The sequence below is a fragment of the Marmota monax genome, unplaced genomic scaffold, assembly GCF_021218885.2.
Source record: "Marmota monax isolate L192 unplaced genomic scaffold, Marmota_monax_Labrador192_F-V1.1 WCK01_AAM20220418_F8-fsc00041, whole genome shotgun sequence".
In the NCBI taxonomy this organism is placed as follows: domain Eukaryota; kingdom Metazoa; phylum Chordata; class Mammalia; order Rodentia; family Sciuridae; genus Marmota; species Marmota monax.
In genome coordinates this window covers 11,337,901-11,356,849 of record NW_026695238.1, presented here as the reverse complement: position 1 = coordinate 11,356,849, position 18,949 = coordinate 11,337,901, and the positions used below count along the sequence as shown (strand labels likewise).

At 37.8% G+C, this 18,949-nt stretch overlaps 1 protein-coding gene across 7 annotated transcripts in view; it reads left to right on the top strand.

The window, feature by feature from the left end:
- Sphkap (SPHK1 interactor, AKAP domain containing) overlaps window positions 1-18,949 on the top strand; it is a 152,442-nt gene that overhangs the window by 9,642 nt on the left and 123,851 nt on the right. For 2 of the 7 annotated variants that reach the window (XM_058577450.1, XM_058577448.1), the window contains exon 2: window positions 15,693-15,771. The exons of the other annotated variants lie outside the window; for them this stretch is intronic. In XM_058577450.1, the coding sequence (XP_058433433.1) occupies window positions 15,693-15,771 (79 nt within the window). The remainder of the gene's footprint in view (window positions 1-15,692; window positions 15,772-18,949) is intronic. 7 annotated transcript variants of the gene reach the window in all.

Sequence of the window (18,949 nt, the reverse complement as noted above, 5' to 3'; positions counted from 1 at the left end):
TATTTTAATTATACTTTTTTCAATGATATACTCCATCTGAAAAGTTTTAAGGAATTTCTTTAGAACAGTTAGTGCATTGAAGTAAAACCAACTGTTTTAGAATGAATATAAAATAAAATATACTGCTAGAGTTTTATAAAAGAGATTTCTCAATTTTTCATCAAATATATATGTTAGACATGTGTGTGTGTGTATATATATATATATATATATATATATATATATAAAATTTATATACACAATGGCTACCAATTTATATCAGGGGAATTAATACTTAAAATACCTTTTCAGTTTTCACATGTCACACTTTAGTGTACTTTCCTAAAATATTAAAATACACTGAATAAAATTATAGAAACTTTGAAATATTTACTATTGCTTTCAAAGTTACAAGGAGAATTAATCCTTTTCTCTCTTTATAATTCAAGATTACCATAAATTAAACAAAAAAATTACTTTTCTCCTACATGTCTATGATTTTGAACTAAGAAGATAAACAGATACAATAAATGGCTTTTTATAAACTATGCCTATGAATAGACTTATTCATTCATTTTCAGTTTGAGTAGTCAATTCTTCCACTTAGTTCATGTGGACAAATATAATCACAGAATTTATCTAAGCTATTCAGATAAAAATAACTAATTGAAGCCTTTCTTTTTTCTCTAAGTAAAATGTTGGCCCCATAGGGTATAGTCACTGCTGACTCATGCTCTTGATATACCTTGAAGATTTTTAACTTTTATATTGTTTTTCTACTGAATCAACAGTGTTCCTAGGTAGCAACTAAAAAGGCTCATTCACTCCACTCCACTCCTGTAATTATCAGCAAGTCAGTGATCTGACCAGGCATTCTGTTAAAACGGTGTTAATCTTCCTCTCCTATAAAGATGGAGAAAATGTGGTCACTTCACAGGAATCGTGTAATTTAGGAAATGAGCTGCAATTTCACCACATGAATCACTCAAGAAGAAGTGTGCAAGGAAGAGATTCAATATACATGGAAAGTGGCATGCCCCAGCACAGTTCTCACAAACTGAATGACCCTGAGTCCTTGAAGGTCACAGCAGTTCTTCATACAGGGAAAGGAATGTGGGAGCAGTGTGAACAATGACATTTTCTTCAGTGTTTATCCCAAGCCCAAGACTTCACAGGATGGATACAGGATATATAAAGAAATGCAGAAAAGGTGGAAATCTAACCCAGGTTTTAAGCTGGAAGACTTTACAGTACTGGTATGAATGGTTGGGAGTGGGGGAAAAAATAGGAAGGGTTGCTCACCTGCTTGTTTAAAGGGAAAGAATGTAGCGATTTGAATGTGTGCTACAAGAAGATAAATGGAACCCAGAAAAAGATGTGTAAAGTAAATTTGCTACAAAGATGTCTGTGTCATATGAAATCGTGAACAACATTAGTATGATTGGTTGGAAATTTGTCATTCAAAAAAATAACATTATAATTAGCTAATTTTACCAGTATCTCAAAAGGAAATCTGAATGACATAATGAACAAATAATAAATTAGGTGTGGCTGGATTGGAAGATCATAATTTTCCCTTTAAAATTATGTGTGAACATGGTATTCTGTTTCGAGATCGGAAACAGTGTCAATTCTATAGCCGTACTCAGCAGCCTCATCAATTTTGCCAACATTCCCTTTAACTCTTTGACTCTCAAATCCATCTCTTGTGTGAAGCATCTGTCCTGTCAGTTCTCATTGATTTTCTCTTCTTTTGATATTATCTGGTCGCCTTCTTCCAGATTTCCATTTAGTGATGTGATTGACTTGTGCTTAAAGAGTTTTCCAACAGTTACGTTCTTCACCTTTCTGAAATCCTTCATCTTCAGCAAGATTTGTCATTTCAATTAATTAGCACTTTATTTAAGTAAAAGTCACCACCTCTTAAACCATCATCAGATAAGTGTTATACAATACAAAGGTACTGTTTTGACAGGTAGAAACACTCAAAGAGGGAGAGATCTTTACTGGAGACTCATTCTTATATATTTGGTCTATTAGTTAATAAAACTTGAACTTTACCTTACACAACCTTGCAACTGCAGGGCATGGTCTGTGAATAAAAAAGACATCTGACCTTTTTGGGGACAATTTGCAGTGATGAAATTTACCAGACTTTCTTCGAGGAACAGCACTTCTGAAATCTTTTCCAGCTTCACAACATTGTCTGTACATGGGTGGATTGTCTGACTGAGCAAGGCAGCTACAGTCAGACGTTTCAGATTGAATGTTTCCATCTATCAGTCAAACTAGCATTAAAGAGGCCTTCATGGTTTCAAAATACCTCACAATTATTATTCTCTTTCTGATGCGTGGGTAGTAATTTGAATAGAATATATGAAAGCACCATTTTTTTTTCCAGGAAGATAGAGCAGACCCTCAATATATATCACTCCTCTTCTCTTTCAATGGGACCACAGTGTTGCTCAAAATCTAAAAGATAGTCAGAAGGTCAATTAGATTAAAGCCATGCAGTGATTTCCTGGCAGTGTCTGTAGTGACCAGGACCTCAGTGACATTAATGTCTATCTACTCCTTCACAATTATCGTCATTGATCCCTATAATAATTCCAAAAGCCTCCAAGGCAGGCGAGAAAGTGCTGCCACAGAAACAAGCCTCTTGATAGGGAGTAGAGGCCAAGTGCAAGACAGGTACAAGCCTTGGGAAAACAGAATTTATTTATTCATTCATTCATTCATTTATTCAGTACCCACATTGAACCTTTAGTGTATACCAGGTAAGGTACCTGTCAACTCCACTGGTGCCTGGAGTTCAGGCAATGAGGAAAAGGGGAGGAAGAAATAAGACCTGAACATTAGAGGCCAGAGTATGCTAAGCCTTGGGAACCAGTAGATGCTCATTCTAAAAATAATGTGATATCACTGAAGTTTTTCAAGTTACAGGTGCCTGGAAACCCTAATCAAAATATACACATAAAGGACAGAGCCCAATACCTAGTATATTGTAAATGCTCCATAAACAGGAGTTGTTATTGTTGCCTATTAATTATGATTATAATTACCCATAATTCAGTAGCACAACTCTTGAGGGCAAAGGAGGGGAATAGGGTGCTAAGATCACAGGATCAGCAGAAGAGGGTCACTCAAGAGTAGTGATTATCATTAAGAGGATGCTATAAAGGTTTTTGTAGTCTAGAGATAAACAGGTACCAGACACACAGAGGTTGGTCATGTGCCATGCAGACAGACAGCCACCAGGAGAATTCTCCCCTGTGATGTTTATTGAGGTATTACCATGTTCTCCAGTGTAAGTAGCAAAGAAGGTGGCACTACTGCCTTCATGCTCAAGTGTCCTGCCTGACCCTTTGTGCACTTTGTAGATAAAAACAATTAGCCTCTCCTCTACAGTACTAGGGAGGAAAGATGGGAGAGTGGGCGAGGGAGAGGATGGCAGAGAACCAGAGCAGAAGTGTGAGTGAGAGGGCTTGAGAATGGATGGATGCTGGGAGGGGAGGAAAGCAGATCCCTTGGGTTCCTTGGGCTGCACTGTACATGCAGGTACTAAAGCTGGTAGAATTCAACAAAAAAAAAGTTGCTCCTAACATTTGCTAAGTGTTCAATAGAGAACATTTATTTTATTTGTGTTCTTAAAATCTCTATATATACTTGTTCACCTCTGTATCTATCTAGGTCTCTGGGTCTGCTACTCAATTGCCCTAATAATTTTCATGATTAAAGAGTCTCCATTTCCTTCTCCAAGGTCATGCATGAATCCACATCCACTATAAAACACTGGACAGTGTCTGTAGCCCAGCTCCTCACAGCTGCTGCTATCCAGTTCTTAACTGACGAACAGCCGCTCCCTGCTCACTTTAAAAGTGGGACAGCAGGATCCGTTTCATCGGGGAGCCCCAGTGCTTCCTGGCTCAGCTTCTATGGGCACAAATCAGCTGTGCCTCCCAGAGGTTTGCCACTTCCTCGTGGCATTGGGTTTAAGAAGGTCTGAACTCCCTCTCCTTATGGATCCTACAACCTCTATGCCTTTCCTAACTTCTACTTTTCAAGATTAAGGTAATATAGCAATATATGAAATATGTGTGGCACATAATCCCTGTTTTCAGTATCAGCAATGAATAAATGATTTCATAGAATTCTTCCCACTGGGTTGATACAAAAACAATTTATGGATGCACAAGTATCATTTAGCAAAAATGACCAAACCTGTGGTCTTATTCAAACATAAACCGAGATAAAAATTACTGATAAATAATCCAGCTGAATATCTAATTGATGTGGCCAGTGACTATATTTCAAATACAAGAGACCTTTTCACAACATATTAATGTCATTAAAATATCAATGCCTATGTCATAATTAATGCCTGAAATTCACCCACATTCTCCACTGAACTCCTTAGATGCTCTCGTGCACCTATTAAAAGGATGCAGGCATGCAGGGGGCTTCCTTTTCGGGGAATCTACTTGCCCCTGACCTTATCTGTTTGGAGGTAAAGTACATAGAAGCAGAAAGCCTAAGTCTCTGAAGAGGGCTGGCTCCTGATTTATAGAGTGCAGGAGTTATTAGAGAAAGAATATGGTAGGTTACAACCAGCATCTACCAAAATCAAAAGCAAAGCATATTCCTAATAATTTGTAAGAACATTTTGTCATCTGTTGACTCCATCCTTGGGCCACCACTTGGGCCCATGAATTGTACTTCTGAAGGAATAAGAATGTCTGCAATGCTCAAATTTCATGTGATGCAGTAGGTAGGCAAGCTGTCGGTTCTGTAAAGCTGTCCACAGCACTGGCAATCCCATACACAAGGCTTTGAACTGATTACCACATACTTAAACCAGAGCACAAAGCCAGGATAACTAACATTCTGGAGCAAAATATCCTTGTTTCTGGATTGAGCCAGCTCCTTATCCTCCCACTCACCTCCACTAGAATACCAAGGTCTCACAGGTCTCACATCCTCTCCGCTGGGCTCCTGTTCAACCTTCTCTAGACTTGTTTCCCATTGCCATGTGGAGTGACCCACCCTGGGGCACTCCTACACACCAGGCCCCTTCACTTGGAATCCCCTCTTCTCTTCCTCACCTGGTTAGTCCCATCCCTCCTTAACAGTCAGATTCTCAGTGAAACCTCTCCTCTACTTTCACTAAGTCGGACTCTCCCACATCATTGAAACCCATGAGGCTGACACAGTTATCATTTAATTTTTGGCTGCTCCACACACTGAGTTTGTTGAAAACAGGACACACGTCCACCTCTGGTCACCATTGTATCTGCCGCATCTAGTATTATATTTTTCCCAATGTCAGCTTGGAGAAACATTTATTAAATGAATAAGAGAAACTTAAATGTTATCTGTAGTCCATATCAGTATCAGCAATGAATAAATAATTTCATAGAAATTATTTATTTCTACGAGCACAGAGAACATAGATACTAATATATTGTTTGAAAAACCAAGAGAGTCATTGTACAGAAAAGGGAAATGGGTCCAGACCACCGACGGTAAACATTTATTACCTCACACTAACACCAAGGTTTATGAATGTCAAACGAGTATAGTTAAAAAACATTTATGTCCCATAGATGTATATTTGATTGGCATATAAGTCGTGCCTAACCATATAAGTCTATTTGAGTATTTCATTCAGGGGGTTCACATAAATCTAGCTAAAGAACATACTAACTCATTACACTGGGGAAGAGAGACACGATGATTAAAATATTCCACATCCCCTGCTTCCAAGTTCGTAAGTCCACTGATAGCATCAGCTCAGATTCATTCAAAACACCAAACTCGGGAGAATTCCTCTGCCCTAATCTGTAGTTTGGCCATTTTGTCTTCCCAAAGTGATGAAGGTTCTGACATTAAAGGCCTTGCTGGCAGACAAGGGTGAGGCGCGTCACCAAGGGCAAGAGAACTCCTTTTCAGCCTCCTAGCACCACACCATGTTCCTGTAGGGTGTCAACAAAGAATAAATTGCTCTGGAGGGAAATTTTGAAGACATCTTTGGAGAAATAAGCTGCACAAACAGAGCCATGACGGCACAGAGGCAAAGCCTCTGGTTCCCTGTGGAGGGTAGTGGGCGTGGGGAGGAAGGAAAGCCCCTGACATCCACTGACCAAGAGAGCTGTCACTTGTCCCTCTGCCGGGCTCACTTTTAGATATGCTTCTTCCTGACTCTAGGTCCACACCCCACTTTCTTAGAGCAATTTCTTTAGAAAACTTGCATTTGTATTTTATTTCTCTGACCTTTTGATATAGTCAACATTTTGAAAGCTTCTTGTAAGTTCTACAGACTTTCTTAAGGATCTGGGAACTGTCTACTTGAAGTGTAGACATCAAGGGAGACAGCAATCCTCTCTCCCAGTCTCTGTGGGAGACTAGGACCACAACCTCAGTGGGTGCCTTGTTCCACCTTGTGAAACCCCCTCCTGTCATAAGGATAGGAGAACGTTTACTGTAGATAAGTTAACAAACATTGATGACCGTGACCCCCACCCCTGCTCTCAGTAAGCTCTCCTGATCTTCAAGCTGAGTGGGTTGCAGGCTCCGTTCTGGTCTCTCTCCTCTACTGCAGTGGCCTTGAATAAATTCTTCCTTAGCTCTTTAACTGGGGCCCACTTCTTGCTCCATCCCTCAGTCTCCATGACATGCCTCCAGTCCTGGTCTCCTCATCTATGGTTTATGAAGAAGAATTTAATTCTTTCAATGAAAATAAGAATGCAAAAAGATAATTTTTAAAAAGGGTGGGATGCCAGGCATATTTAGAGTCATATTGGAGGGATTTGGTAATTTGTTAAATATCTAGGGTGAGGAGGAAAGGAGTAAATGGTCAATCCAAATTTTCTGTAGTTTAGACCATTGAAGATGATTTTAATGACAGAAACTAAGCTGAAAACTCCAAGGGAAAACTGTATCAGGTGGATGAATTTGACCTTGAGATGGATGCAGAATTTGAACTTGAGATGTAGACATCTGGGAGGCTTCTGGGCCTTGCAGTCCGAAGCTCAGGAAGGAGAATTTGAATCTCGGCTGAGAGTTTCAGAAGGATGCGAATGGCTGTCCTTTTCCCACTCCTAGTTCTATTCTTACTGAATTTTCAATCTTTTTATATTTTTAAAAATTTTCTTTTGGGCCCAGGTTCGCTCTATGGAATTGGCAGTGGGGTTCAGCCTCTCAGACTTTGACCTTTCACGTCAGCTGTTTCTTAAAACTTGCCTCTCATTCTTTCCACTTCTGTGCACTTTAACCACCTCCAGACTGGTGCTGGGTGCGACTGGTCTCTCAGTCCTACTCTCCAGGATAAAATCACACAGTGCTCAAAAGACAGAAGTGAACCCCATCACAGCGTTGTGACATCTGTATGTTTTACCTTCACTCATCCCACTGAGGTCTGAAAAGGAGATGAAAGTGAAGAATGTCGTTAGTGGACAGTTTAGACAATAAATAGGAGTTGTTTGAATGGACGGCCAGCACTGAACAGCAGCACTGACTAAATTCACTGGGTAATTGCCCGATCTCCCTGTTGCTTTAGCACAGCTACGGAAGAAATGAGTCTGTGCGGGATGTCCACTCTGCTGCACACGTCCTGACCTTTTTGCAAGCAGATCAGTCATCGTTAGCTCCACTCAGCTTGAAGTGCTGTTGTGTTCCTGGCATTTCCACCTCAGTCTTGCACGTTCTGCAGCAGGCTGGAGGCTGTGGCAAAGACAAAAAAATAAATAACCAACACTGTGGAAAACAGAATGCCTCATTTACCTGGTGACTTTCTTTTCTCTTTAAAAATCAGAATTACTCAACCTAGAAAAGGCAACCACTGCCCTTCTGTGACCACTTAAATAGCATTTCCGTGTTTATTTCTGAGACACTCCAGCGAAGGCATTCTGAGCAACGGTAAAACCATTGGGTTCACGCACTGTCCCCTAGTTCTACTCCACTGCTTTCATCCCAAAATGACACCTCTCCCAACAGGCACTGCTAGGCCAGGGTGGGAAAGCAAAAAAAGTAACTAAGTACCTGCAGGAAGTTAAATGAAGTCAAAGCCCTCTGGAAGCAGTTTTAATAATTAAAAAAAAAAAAACTGGAAAAGGAGAATAATGAGAATAACAGGTGTTCTATTACTAATTATCCAGCTGCTTAATTCTGCTCCCACCAGTTGCATCCTGCTTTGTGTGAGGCTGTGAGTGGAAAACCCTAAAATATTCAGATACACTTTCTGTGTCAGGTTTTCTACATGTTTTCTTCCCTGTGATATTCAATACAGCTCTTTGGGACCATTCAATGCACTTTTGGGCTGTATGATACACAGTGCTTTCTAATGGAAAAATTCCAAGGCATGGGATTGGAAGACATGGGTTTTAAATCATGTTCTGTGCCATACTATGTGACTTTATCAAAATTATTTAACTACCCTGAATGTGTTTCTGAATAGTTCCTGACCTAGTCCTCATTATTCATGTGTAGGGAGAACTAGACAACCCACGTGAAAATACTTACCTTGTAAGAGTAATATCAAATGTTATTTTCCTTATCTTTGGCCTGTTTTACCATGTGGCTTTTTTTTTGTCTGTCTCATCCAATACAACATAAACTCACAGAGCTGGGTTTTGTCTGCTCATTCACTGCCGTATCTCGAGTAACTTGCAGTGTTTGAGGTTCAGTAGTCATTTGTAGAGGATTAAAAGAATGAGTGTGCACACAGATTTCTACCTAGTTTTATGATCACTTAGAAGGATTAAGATCTTTCTGCCTATTATGCTTATAAACTGGCTAATGGGAGCTGTTAACAAACTATTAGAAAGGAATCTCATTTTGATCTCATATTTCAGGAAAGATCTAATGCTTGTATAGTTTCTAGAAAACTTTGCTTCAAAAAATGAAAAACTCAGAAGTAAATCTGAACCCATGACAAGGTCTAGGACACGTTACCATGACTATTTGTTGAAGCAATAGAGAATTCCGCCATCCAAGCAATCATGTAATAGTCATCAGGAATACTAATATACATGAAGCTTCCTCCTGGCTCCTGGATTAGTCAGTTTTCAGTTATGCTAACTAATAACTGAGATAATCAATTTTATTGTGGAGAAGAAGTTTATTTTGGCTCACGGTTTTCAAGGCTTTAATCATGATTAGTTGGCACTGTGGCTCTGAGCTTATGGCAGCACGTCATGGTACGACCATGTGGCAGAGCAAAACTGCTCACCTCAGGCCCGAAGGGAAGAAGAAGAAGAAGAGACCAGGTTCCCATAACCCACTTCAAGGACACATCCCCATTGATCTAAAGACCTCCCAGGAGGTGCCCCCTCTAAAGCCCTTCCACTTCCCAACAGCACCATTCTGAGGACCAGACCTTTAATTGCTTGGGCCTTTGGGGACACCTCAGATCCAAACTCTACCAGCTCTTGTTTCTAGCTCTGTCACAACTGGCATGTCATTGCATTTGACACACTTATGTCAGATTCCTTGGGAAACGATAATGTAAACATGACAAAAGTAAATATATAAGTGAGTGATCTTATCTCACAGTAGGTTTTGTTCTCTGGGTTGACACATCTTGGCTTAACTAATCCTTCAGAAGGGAAGACATTCTAACCACAACTCTCTTCTATATGGGACACAATCTGTTCTGCTCTGCCTAGGAACTGGCTCATAGATGGTGACCTGCTGAGTGTCCTCCCTGAGCACCCATTAACAATGGCTCCTTAACACTGGACTTTTTTTTTCTTTTTTGCCCCCTTCTCCTGTGCCACATGGAAGCTCTGTCACCTGTTTGCAGCTATAATTTGCAAAAAAAAGGAAACAGGTTTTCTCTCAGAAATATGTTCACAACACCCCTAACATTTGATAAATAAGAAAACAACAGTTTTAAGGACTAAGCCCCGAAGTCTCTGCATAATTGCTCTGGCTGGATATGCTCACTTTCTGCCCTGGGTTCACTTTCTCAGTGGCATCTAATGAGGCAGCGGTGAAGGCTGCTATGCCAACGGCTGAGCTTTCCTAATAATGAGGGGATACATTCATCTGCCCGACCTCTGTAAAATCTGTGCCCGCTTCCCCTGGAAAGGATGAGATTCAGTTTCCAAGAACAAACCAAAGTTCCTTGAACCTTGGCTCATTGGGAATTTTGGAGTTATGAAACCTGAAATGCATATTTATGTCATATTCATTGGATGGTCTTTTTAGTAACCAACCTTCTTTTGTTGTTTTGATTCAAATGGGCCCTGATACCTGAAGCACCTATTAGTAAAAGCTGCCCTTGAGTTGTAACTTTCTAAGAATTGGTGTTCCACTTACTTTATTCTCATTATCTACCTTCAGAAAGCAAAGGGTTCTTACTCCACCAAGTTTTATCTCGGAAGTGACTACTGGTGGGTGAATGGAAAGCATATTTCTTGCTAACCTTCAGGCACAAATGCTGGTCCCATTTCTGAACCTTGATTCCATCTTCTGAAAGAAAATGGATTGGGTTATGAACAAAATAAGAAAGTCGTGTCAGCAATGCGACAGTAATTGAGATAAAAATGTTTGAAAAAATGCAATCAGATTTTTCGGAAAGAAAAATTAAAACTGCACACATGATAGAATATTGTTATATTGAATTTATAAGATGAAATTAAGACTTAATAAGATTATCAATAACTCACAAATGCCTGGTACCTGGGAAATACACTTGTATTCTGGAATTAATTTAAAAATAAATAAATGAGAAAGAGGAAAAAAAGTTGTTATACTATCTTTAAAAACATGTTTTTTAGGTGGGTTGAATAATGCTTTAAATAGGTGATTGGCTTTAAAATGGTTCATTTACAAATTGTACAAAGATATAATTTTGTCAGTAATATTGATTATCGCAAAACCTGAAGTACTGCCCAAATGAAAATTTTATTATTATTTTTAACTAAAATTTTTCCTTCAGATATAAAATACTTGGACAAATACTGTAAAATGTGCCTAGTTATCTTGTGAGAATATTTTAAATGTTGACTTGGCTCACATGCTTTTTTTCATGAAGTAGAAAATGAATGTAGAATACTTTTCCCTTTGTAAGCTCAGTGCTTAGAGTTTAGGATTTGAAATGGTGATTTAAATTTTGTCTTCTTATTAGTGATTTAAATGATTTCCTTCCTTTTAGTTGAATGAATTATTGTGAGAAAAGAGAAGGGAGATGTTAATTCTTTCCTTTATTTCTGAATCTCATTCTAAAACCTGATCATTTTTAAGTTGCTGCTTTTTTTTAACTGAATTTGACTGAAGGGTCATGAAAAGATTGATCATTCTACTTCCCTCTCTAACATATTGGATTGTGCTACTCAACCTCCATCAAGGTAAAAGCGCTTTGTGTTGAAAGCAATTTAGACCTGGCCGAGAGGCAGCGCACATCCAATCTGCAGTCTGAATTTAAGCCACTCACCTGAGCTCTTTCTGAAAAATTAAAACTGTACACACAACGATAGACTGCTATTATATTGAATTTTTAACATGAAATTAATACTTAATAAGGTTATCAATAACTCGGAAATACCTGAGCATTTTGATGTATTGTATCGGGATAAACTTCCTCTGAAGCATGTTGCTTTCCAGAAACAGATTGAGCACTAAGTGTATAAGAAGACTGCATTTGTTTAAACTAAAAATCAGGACACCTACTGTGTCAAATATTTGTTTTTGACATTCATAAAATGATTTTCAATCAGGTCTGCTATGAAAACTGTAAGCTTCATGGTCATCTTAATTATGATCTACATTTAAAAAATGAAGATGTTTTATTGAATTTCTAAGGGGTGACCTACAGGTTGAGCATCCCTAACTCAAATACCTGTTAATCCAAAATACTTTGAAATCCCATATTTTCTGAGCACTAGAATGACACCCAAGCAGAAAACTCAACACCTGACTGCATGTGCCAGGGGGCAGTAAGATCTACCTTTGGGCTGTGTATATACAAAACAAAGGAATTTTATGTTTAGACCTGGGTTCTACTCCCAAGATATCTCAACATGCATATGCAATTATTCCAAGCTCTGAAAACATCTAAGAGTCAGAACTTTTCCAGTGCTGAGGTTTCTGGTAAGGGATGCTCCACCTGTACAGTAATTACTGTTACTGTTGTTTTCACTACTGCTCATTGCTATAGCTCAAAATGATCACATAACCATGTATCTCTAGGCAAAATAATTGTCTAATTCCTTGTCAATCCAACTACTTCTAATTCTTTATGAAAAGCTGTTCAGGCAATAAGCTTGTTCTTCTAGTAGGGTCTTCTCTGCTCACAAATATTGTTAGATGTCCCTCATCCTCCCATGTTTTCTCAGCCTTCAAAGCCTTGGTACTGTTGTCCTTTCTGTGTGTGACTCTTCCAAACAGCTTCAGGTAACTTCTAAATGCTGGTGAGTTTTAGCTCTAGTAGTGTAACAAAGTTATTTATCAATCCTCTTGATGAAAGTGATTAAAATGGGTAATAAAATATTTTCAAACATACTAAAATACTTAAAGAATAGATAAGATAAAAAGGAATTACCAGCTAAACATCATCATACCACCAATGATAATAGAAAATTGTTAATAGCAGTTGGTAAAAAAAAAAAAGACACAAACCATCAAAAATAATAATCACACTGATTCCTGGTATCACAAAAGCAACGAGAGGCTACCAGGGATGAGGAAGCAGCATCTTCAGTGAGTCAAAGGAAAAAAATCTCCAGTTTAGAATTCTATATTCAGTGAAAATATCTTGTGAGGATAAATACATATTCATACAAACACCAAGAGCATTACTTCTCATTACATAAAATTATAGGAGATTTACTCCATGCAGAAGAAAGGCAGTCCCAGATGTGAGGTCTGCAGTATGGAAAAAATAAAATGTAAAGAATGTTTTAAATATTTAGTAAATCTAAATAAGTATTGGCTTATAAACAATATTAATAATGCCCCATGGTGTCAAGAAAAATTAAATATAAGACAATATTTGTATTCATCCAACAAAATTGATAATATTTGTATTCATCCAACAAAATTGCCTCAAAATTAAGTCAGTGAAAATGGACAAAGAAAAATTATCCCCCCGAAAAAAAATTCAATATGGATTTAGAATTATTTGAACATCATAACCAATATATTTTAATAAACATATATTGGATAATACAACCCCAAACTGCCAAATGCATACAATGTTTACAGAAATTGACTATCTATACTGGGTTATAAAGGAATTTTATACAAAGACCAAACATGAATGGCATGCAAAACATGTTACATGAGCACAAAGCAATTCAACCAGAAATCATCAATGTAAACATAAATTAAAATTTTTCATATAAATAAAAATTAAAATGCAATTTCAAATATACATGTACCTGCATATCTATAATACAATTTATAAAATAGTTATAATATATGGGTAATAAAAATTGGCACATTTCAAAACATAGAATCCAGATAAAAGCACTATATGATAAAAACATAAATGGATGCATTTTTTAAAATAGGCTAAACATGGTACAGTAAACATTAGAAAAAAACAAAAGAACTCTAAAGAAGGTGAGAAAAAGAAATAATAATAAGACCAGAAATTAATAAATTAGAAAGTAAATATAGACCAAAGAGGACAAACTAATCAAAGATTCGTCCTTAGAAAAGCAAATCAAGTTATCCCTGAGATATTTAATTTGACAGAACAAAAACACAATTGTAGGAATGACAAAAAATGAAGATTACTACAGATACCTGAGACAAAAATTACAAAAAATATTTAATAAAACAGGTAATTTCAAGTAAAACCGTAACTTACCTAAATAACCCAAGAAGAAATGGAAGCCATGAATGGTGTATAAGGATTAAAGATTTAGCCAGGCATGGTGGTGGTGCACACCTCTTATCCTGGTAGCTCTGGAAGCTAAGGCAAGAGGATGGCAGTTTTGAAACCAGCCTCAGCAACTCAGGGAGGCTGTAAGCAACCTAGTGAGACTCAGTCTCAAAGGCAATATTGCTCAATGGTTCGGGGCCCTTAGATTTAATCCCTGGTACCAAAAAAAAAAAAAAAAATCAAAGATTTGATTATTTGATTGTAAACTTTCCCTCAAAAAAAAAAATGCTGTACTCCCAGATAGTTCTACTGGAGAGTTGAGCCCATGATTCAGTATGTTTCAATAAAACAGATAATTCCAATAGAATGCAAACTCATATGGAAAATAAAAGAAGATAAACACCTCTAAGCCTGACTTAATGAAATCAATTATTATGATCAACAATATTAATAATCTAAAGGAGAAAAATCATCTGATTATCTTGAGAAATCCAGAAAGGCACTGGATAAAATATAATATTCTATCATAAGTAATAGAATAAAAGTACTAGAAAAAATGTTTTAAGTAGAAATAGACAAGGACTTCCTTAACTTAGTAAACAGTATCTACAAACAAACAAAGAAAAATACTACAGCAAACATAGTACATAGTGGTATAAATTTAAGGATTTTTACATTAATGTATTTATTCAACATTTCCTGAATATTCCAGCTACCACAGTAAAGCAATAACAAGAACAAAAAGTGTATATGTATATAGAAGAAACTAAAGCTGTCAGCATTTGCAATTCATTTCATTGTGTACCTAGAAATACAAAATAATCTGCAGATAAATCATTTATTCACTTAATAAATGAATTTAGCACATTGGCTGAATATAAATCAAACACTTTGATAAACTATAGTTTCATATGAGTCACAAACAAAAAATGAAACTTGAAAAGGAAAAACGTTTACAATGCTACAAATAAATGATCACTTTCTAGGAATAAACGTGCAATACCTTTCAGAAGAATTATAGACCTGAGTGAGTGGCTTCGATTGAAGCTCTCATGTGACTCCGTGACTCCGTGGTTGCTCATTCATATCTGTTGCTACCACCCCTTTCCTACACCTGGTATTTTCTGCTTTGATGGCTCGAACAATTTCCTACCTTATTTCTTCTCTGTTATCTTCATTCAGACAGCAAAATGGCTACTGGGCAATGAGATGTGAAGATTGTTTCACTGCTTCCTTTTTACTCTTTGCTTATAAATTGATGATGATGATGATAAATGGATAAATAAATAGATAGACCTATAGATAGTATTCTTTTTCATACTTATAGTAATATTACAACTTCTGAGATTTGAAGTGATATACTATTGATTTGCACTGAAAAGGGAATTATTAATATGACTTGGATGCATACATGGGGTAGAAATCTTATTTACAAAGCCTTCAAAGAAGCTGGATCTGTTGCCTAGTTATTCCCTTTTAAAACATTAAGCCTGAGAAACACAAAAGTGTGTTTCTCGCTTGCAGATATGCATGCGACAGGTCAAATTCTTATCTGCAAAATGTAAATTGCCTTTTGATGCATTAAAGATGTGAAGCTCAATCATAAACATAAATTCAGCATGACCCAAGATAGATACCACTGAAAAACATCTGTAATCTTGGAACCCTTTTCTGAGTTAAAAAATTAAAATACTATTGTTGCAAACTCATGATTTAGCTACTTTTGTGCTTTTTTAAAAGACAGCCGACTGTGAATCTGTGTCATTCCTCTTAAATGATACTAAAACTGCTGTTTCTTTTTTCCCCCACCCTCTCCTCTCTTGCTTCCTCTCCAAATCTGCTGGTGTTTTAACTCCTTTATGGTGGGTGTGGTCCTCTCCATCAGCCATGTGGGTAGTTGAACCAAACTCTCCTATCTGCCTCTCTGCTGCCCTGCCTGCCAAGAGACACTCGCAGGAATCCAGGTTGGTTGTGGGGCGTGGGGTCCAGGGGATTAAAAATCCAAGTTGTGATCAGGGCATCTTCTTTCCTTCCAGCATCCTGTGAGCCTCCTGGGTGCTCACCCTGAGGCTTTGACCTTGACCTCACAGGTTTCCTGGTATACAGTACTTTTGCACCTGACCTCTTCTTCACTGGAACATTTCACCCCTTCTGTGCCCATCCCTTCAGGACCCTGCTACCCTCCCTATCTCGAATGACTGCAAGACAAAAATACAGTTTTAAGCATCAAGGTGGACAGGTGGCAGAAATTTATACTCAGAGCTTTCCTCATGTCTCAAATCATAAAAGAAATATAATTTTCTATTTCATTTTTATGTAACCCCAGGCCTGATGATGTTTGGTAATACCCCCCCACACACCATGACCCCAAAATAGCCCTCTTCTCTCAACAGGAGTAGACATAAACCAGGTGCAGCCATGGAGGGATCTTATGCCAACCCTCACTCTGGCCTGCATTGTTCTCTATAGACCTGAGTGTCCAAATCCTGTGGAAGGGCCCACAGGAAAAACAGTTCACAGCATGTAACAAAAGCATGAAGTCAGCAGAGCATCTGGGAAAGGGCACAGGCAGGAGCAGGCCCGTCTCCGTTTAGACTCCAAAGAAGCGTCTTGATAAACTGTTACTCTGAGAGGGTGCCAAGCCTTCAGTCTTCTTACACCTATAATAAGCTAAGGGCACCTGCCCCGCCATGATGCTGGGAGAATTTGAAGCAACCAATGTAAGATCCTGTCACAATGACTGGAAGAAAGCAGGTGCTCGATTAACTGTGTTTATTACTATTTACTGAGATTCGGCAACAAGGAATCTTGTGAAGTAGATATTATCTACTAATTGTACTTATGTAACAGATGAGGAAACCAGATCTCAGAAAGATTAAGTAACTTTCCTAAGGCCAAACTGATGAAAATGACAAAGTTGGGACCCCAATTCAAGTCTTTTATTTCTAGTACACAGTGGTATTTTCACTATACCACATGGAAGAAGAAGGGTTGAAATTTGACATATTTAAGTCAACTGATAATCTTCTCCTGGGTTTAATGTATAGGTGTTGTTATACATCATAGCTTCCTTCATTCTACTGATTTCAAATATTGCAATTATAATTTACACAAACTTTATAATGATTTTTAAAAGCAGGAAGATTCCATTTCTGGCATATATTGTTTCCATCTACCTGATATCTCTGATAGGTTCCCTAAAACTTGTATCTCAGAACTAGAGACCCTCACATCCTAAAGTGGGAAATCGAAATTAAAAGATGATCTTTATTTTTGCATGGCTTACTTAAAGAAAAGTCACAAGATTGTTTAAAGTGAGGCCATTATTGTCCCAACCACATTTATGGAGAACTGAGCAGTTGGCAGACATTGTGTGCTTTCTTTCAAAATGCAACATAAGTTTAAAAATATTCTGAGAACAAAACTAACTCATGGAATATTTAATACAATTCTAAAAATTTGAGAGTGATTTGAGGAGGGTCAAATAAGCAGAGCATAGAGGATTTCTAGAGTAATGAGAATACCCTGTAGATACTATAATAATATATACATGTCATTCATTATTTATTTCTCTAATCCCATAGAACATACAGCACAAAAGTGAACCTTGGTGCAGACTGAGGATATTGGGTGATTACCATCTTCAGTGTGTAGTTTACCAAAGCAAATAAGTGCAGCTCTCCCTGGGGAAATGTTGGCGACAGGGAGGCCGTGTGGGGGCTGAGGCATGGCCAACAGGGGACCTTTCTGTACATTCATCTTAAATTTCCTGTGAACCTAAAACTGCTCTAAAAAAATAAAGCCCCCTCCCCCCCAAAAAAAGGCAAAAACAAGAAAATCCAGGAAGGAAAATCCGAGATTAAAAATATGTCCCAGATGTTTTATCTGGGGTCACATAATCAAATATTTTCCAGGCCAATACTTATAATGAAAAGGAGGGCAGCAGACTCTGAAGGCATGCTTTAGAGAGGTCCCAAGTTCACCAATTACTGCCCAGTGCAGCCTGATTTACTGTTTGTTCCAGAGAAAACAGAAACGTGGTCTTTTGCGGGGGATACATTCTTCCACTTTCCAAGTGTTGGCAGCTAAATTAAAATATTTTAATACTGTGCAGGCCGATATGGCTCTCAGTTTGTGAGTCCTGTTATATTCTCATTGCTGTGCTTTTGATATAAAACTATCTCTATTTTAAGCTTATTCGATTTTTATTTATAATGTTTGACATTTAACAAGCTGCACTTTTTAAAGTCATAAAATGAAAATGCATTGATTTTCATTTAAATAAGGAACTGAGTTACTTGCACCATGTGGAAATAATCTACAACTGTAATAATAACAACTCCAAGTTCATTTTGCAGAGTTGATCATTAAATCTTAATATATATGCCAAAATGCCTGCTAGCAGGAATTACCTGGCCAAGGTTATCCCCAAAACCTTACCTAAGGACTGTTCTTCAGGCCCATTCCAACATGCTGAGATTGTTTTAGTATTTCTTCAAAATCATCCTCCTGGCTTGGATATTTTTTAAAAATACTCTAATGTACCCAATAAAGAGCTCAATAAAATTCTTGAGTCCATTAAAATTGTTAAGGAAAAATGAAGCCATTAGTTTTGGCCATTCTTACGCATCAGGAGGTGCTCCTTCTCAGGGGATATGTATTCATGGAATGATAATATCCTTTAATACTGTGCCAGAAAGTTTGGCTGGCAGCCTCCAAGAGCCTCAGCTCCTGATCTAAGTCTCATTACCCAGAGCTGGTGAGGTACTGCACAGGGTAGTCCCAGGTGAATTCATTTCATCAATTATCTACAGAGTTACAAAATCCTTCAAAAGTCACACCCCAGAAACATAAAGGGGGCAAGGTATAGCTCACAGGCAACTGCAAATGTTTTTCTCAGACAGGTGAAGCTTGTGTTATGAAGTGTGCTTCCAGTTTAAGGTAACATCTGCTGGCTTCTCCAGTCACATTGGTCCACTTTGACTGTGCTGGCTGAAATGTCTGTCACCTCCGTAGGACCCGTGAGAAGTCCTCGCTAAAGCAATCCCATATATGTGAGGGTTACCAACTTCATGTGATTTGAAAGGAAAAAGTTATTTACTAACCAGAGAAATTCCTTAGAGCTGTAAACACGATAGAATT